The following is a 4,646-nucleotide window of genomic DNA, read 5'->3' as shown; positions in this document are numbered from 1 at the left end:
ATGTCTGTATTTGAATTGATATAATGTGGATTATTTTAATTTTATTTTTGGATTAGTTTTATTTTACTTTATGTTTTGCATGTTACTGTTAATAAAAAATAAATAATAAAAAGGAGCTATTTCCTTTTCGGAGTTTACCCAGAATACGCCGTGCGGCCCATTGCCAACGTACACCGTGTGTTAACAGATATACTTTTTGAGGAGATAAGAAACTCCTTTGTAATCAATTAACGGCAGCGCGGGGCATTCTGGGTGATTCTGGGACAACACGAGCTCTCCTACAAGGAGTGAATGGGAGTCAATTGGGCGCTAGCTCAAAAACCCAACATTAGCATGAATTTTGTAAACAAGAACTACGATATCAATAACAAATCGGAGACGTGAGATAATTTACTTATTATCTGTAATATCGTATAGCTTTGGAATCGGGACACTGTGTACTTTCAAGGAAAATAGGCAAGTTTCTCGACTCATACCCTGACTTTGAGAATGGAACGTGACGATGAGTTTAGCAACCACATGACGCAGAATGACAACTTAAACTCGATTGGGCGACTGTCTGCCTCCATTCATTTTCAAATGAGATTCCCATCTCCTCCTTTCTCTATTATCGCTGGTATTATTACGATTCCTTAAAAGTATATCCGCTCCTCCCCTCAGTTTGTTTTCGCGGAAGTAAAATCCATCAGCGATAGCTATCCGACCATTGTCTTTTCCTACTGAACATTATCTTTAGAAACATAACACTGGTCCGATAAAATGTTGTTCCAGGAGAATATGACCAACTGTGTTACTTTTCAGACCAAATTATCATCCGTTATGGATGTGTTGGCCAAAGCTGCAGTGACCGAAATAAGTAAATTGTTCGATGATGGGTTTGCTGTGTTACGCTTGGAAATGTGCCACAGAGAAAATGAAATTGAAGCCTTGAAAAGAAAATTATTCATGGAGAACGAACGGCAAGCGACGAGTTCAAAACAGCGAGAAGCAGGCAATTCTTTCACATGCTCTTCGTCTTCCAGAAGGACAGAACAGGGTAAGGTTGCGCGTGCTTGCTTACTGTACTAGCTAACTAGGTTGACTTACCTACAGTGTGTTGTTGTCCAGTGTCCATCTCAACTCGGGTCAATTCTTCAAGAACATATCAAATACAGTATTAACAACATAACTGACAATAATTTAGCTCAATGCCTATCTAGTGTACATATTGCCAGGAAACCCAACGTTGAATTGCATTGAATTCTGTTGGGCAGAAATTAGTTTTTGAGTCAGGGCAGTTTCCTCTCACGACCTTGAATACAATTACATTTTAACCTACTTTATCGGTTGTCCGTGCAGTTGGTCTTTTTGGCGTTAGGAATGTGACAATATATCCACAGAAAATTATGATTACATCAACTTTACAAAGCTCTGGTAGTGGGTTCAGATTTCTATCACCTGAAGCATGCACATAACCATGTAAGCACGAGCTCGGCAAGTATGCATGCATCTCATGAATGTATTTTATTATCTTGTGCACATGCTTCAGGTGATAGATATCCGAAAGCACTGCCAGTGCTTTAGAAAAGTTGATGTAATTATACTTTCCTGTGGATATATTGCCTCACATACCTACCTCCAAAAGGAGCAACCGCACAGACAAATATCAACAAGTTCAAAATTAATTTTATTCAACATTCTGACTTGGAGAGGTTGTGAAGGGAAACTTTCCAGATTCAAACACTCATTTCTGCCCAACATAGAATTCAATGCAATTCGAGGTCAGGTTCCCAGACAAGTGTAGAAAATGGGTTTCAGTTCTATTGTTGACCTTTGTTAAGTTGTCCAGTACACTCTCAACTTTGTTTTATAGTGCTTATGACATATAGCTACTGACAGTTCAGTTAAACCTTCCCTTTCAGGGTCCAAGGGGTCTGATGAGGATGCTGGTGAAAGGACTTCATTTGAGCAGACCGCCAGGGACAAAGCGATCACACCTAAAGACAAACAACTGGATCAAAATAGACCACAGCCACCTGCAGAATCAGTAGAGGGGCTCAATGAACAGTACAGGTCTAGCCAGCGAGAGAAGGGTAGTGCACTAGAGTTTGTGAAGACAGAGCACGAGGAGGAGTATGACGTTATTTCACTACATACATCAGGAAGTGAACATGGCACAGAGCTATCAAATCATCAGGAAACTGAGTTTGCCATGGATCGCAGAGAGAGTCATCTGTGGGCGTCTGTATCAGAGATTAACTGTGACTCTGAGGGTCCTGATTGCTCATATGGTACAGAACAATATAGACAGGATCTCAATACAGACATACAGCTTATTCAAAGTGCTGTGGAGGGTCTGGATAGCGATCCATCATCAGAGATGGGGTACATAAACAGACTAATGAAAGAAGAGATGCGAGCACAGTCTGGTTGGAATGACCAAAGAAGGACCCCTATAGATTTGGTTCAGGCACAACCAGGTCAGCACAGAGAGCAAACTATGCACCCAGAGAGAAGGGAGGATGGGACAACTACCAGAGTGCCGTCAGACAAACAAACACGAACCAATGAGGGTACAGCATATTCCAACGTTTGGCTAAACAATGTATTCTCGCTTACCCCAAATGGTTTCAACTCAGCAAAGGTAGCCTCAAGGAGTACCCCAGCAAGAGAGAAGTGGTTTGTTTGCAACTTTTGCGGAAAGAGCTTTGACAGGGTCAGTCACTTGGAGATGCATCAACGGATTCATACAGGAGAGAAACCGTACAACTGTGTGACATGTGGGAGGTGTTTTGCTCAGCAGAGTAATCTCCGCACACATCAGCGAGTACACCGGGGCCTCAGAACAAAGCAAACGAAAAGTAATCACAATGACGAGACGACTAAGAACATTCTAGAGAAACCAGCTGGGGCCCGTCCCACACATTATGAAACACAACCTCATTAATATAAACTTTTTCTAATGACTGAGAACAGAGAGTTCCTGAGAAGACAGTCAAGACACTCGGGCAAAAAGCCACAGGATGCTACTTTTGTCTTCCTATTCTGTAAAGTTAGAGCAGTGTGACCCTACCACAACTGTTACACTAGTGGTGCTAATATACTGTAGGGAGTTAAAGTTACAGGTTTACATCCTCCTGCTTGTATATTTTGAAAGGAACAGTTATCAAGAGGTGGATCTCCGTCATCTTTTAAGTTTTTGTAGGACTATGCCAGAGACAACACATCTGGAGAGAAAATACAATGCACGTGCTTTTATCAATGCATACATTTTTATGAATAAACATGAACATTCTCTGAACTTTGAGCCCTTGTTGTTGTTGAAATACACTGAGAATACAAAACATTAACACCTGCTCTTTCCATAATAATAATACTTTATACCATTTCTATAGCGCTTTTCATAGAATCTCAGTGCTTCAAGAGCAACAAAAAAAACACGCATGATAGGTGAACTAATAGAGGCCAAGTCTTTGAAAGCTGCATCCTCTGAAGATGGAGAGGGTCAGTTCATGGCTTGAGCGGAGAGAGCTGTTCAGAGGATGGTGATGGAGTCTGTTGGTGATCTTGTAGAGGGCACATCTGGGAACCAGTCTGACTCTTATAGCCACGGGTCTTCTTCTCTTCCAGTCTGTGGAGCACCCACTTGGGTGATGCCTCAGCAGCTCTGGACACCAGAAAGTACACCACACAAAGTTCAGAATAGTAGCCAGTCGTCCTCACTACGAGCGCTCTGTCTTAGCACTAATATATTCCTGCATCTCCCATTCCTCTCACGCTTCAGGCGACTCCTAAAAATTGTTCTCAGAAGATCGGGAATTGGCAGCCAGGAGAAACAAAAAAGCTGGTAATGTGTCCAGATGCATTTTTCAAACAAAAATATTAGCCAGCTGGCTAGAAAGCCAAACAAAAAATTGTTAACCTGTCAGTAAATCTGCAAATTCGTGGCCCTAAAACACAAGATATACAGTACCAGTCACAAGTTTGGACACGCCTACTCATTCCAGGGTTTACTATTTTCTACATTGTAAAATAATAGTGAGACATCAAAACTATGAAATAACACATGGAATCATGTAGTAACCAAAAAAGTGTTAAATCAAAATGTTTTATATTTGAGAATCTTCAAAGTAGCCAGCCTTTGCCTTGACAGCTTTGCACACTCTTGGCATTCTCTCAACCAGCTTCACCTGGACTGGTGAGGCTAGGGCACCATGGCAACTATAGAACATGACAGACTGACCAGGTGAATACAGATGAAAGCTACGATCCCTTATTGATGTCACTTGTTAAAGAGACAGGTTAAAGAAGGATTTTTAAGCCTTGAGACGTGTATTTAGAGGGTGAATGAACAATACATTTTATATTTATGCCCTTCTTTGAGAGGCATTTCAAAATCTCCCTGGTATTTGTGGTTGAATCTGTGTTTGAAATTCACTGCTAGACTGAGGAACCTTATATAATTGTGTGGGGTACTGGCATGAGGTAGTCATTCAAAAACCACAGTGTTACACACAGAGTCCATGCAACGTATGTGAGTTGTTAAGCAGATTTTTTGTCCTGAACTTATTTAGCCTCGCTATAACAAGGTGTTGAAACCTTTTTCACTCAAGACATTTAAGCTTTTCATTAAAATAAAATTGTTATCAAAAAACATAATTCTACTT

General features: G+C 40.9%; 1 protein-coding gene across 1 annotated transcript; it reads left to right on the top strand.

Moving 5' to 3' along the window:
• The first annotated feature begins 217 nt into the window (after nt 1-217).
• Nucleotides 218-3,280, top strand: LOC110508508 (zinc finger protein 473 homolog). Its single transcript, XM_021589069.2, has 2 exons — nt 218-1,036; nt 1,902-3,280. Exons 1-2 carry the CDS (start codon nt 760-762, stop codon nt 2,924-2,926), a joined length of 1,302 nt encoding a protein of 433 aa, XP_021444744.2. The 5' UTR covers nt 218-759; the 3' UTR covers nt 2,927-3,280.
• The last annotated feature ends 1,366 nt before the right edge of the window (nt 3,281-4,646 follow it).

The sequence above is a fragment of the Oncorhynchus mykiss genome, chromosome 28 (genome assembly GCF_013265735.2).
Source record: "Oncorhynchus mykiss isolate Arlee chromosome 28, USDA_OmykA_1.1, whole genome shotgun sequence".
NCBI lineage: Eukaryota > Metazoa > Chordata > Actinopteri > Salmoniformes > Salmonidae > Oncorhynchus > Oncorhynchus mykiss.
The sequence above is the reverse complement of the archived record's forward strand: the minus strand, read 5'-3'. Positions and strand labels throughout refer to the sequence as shown.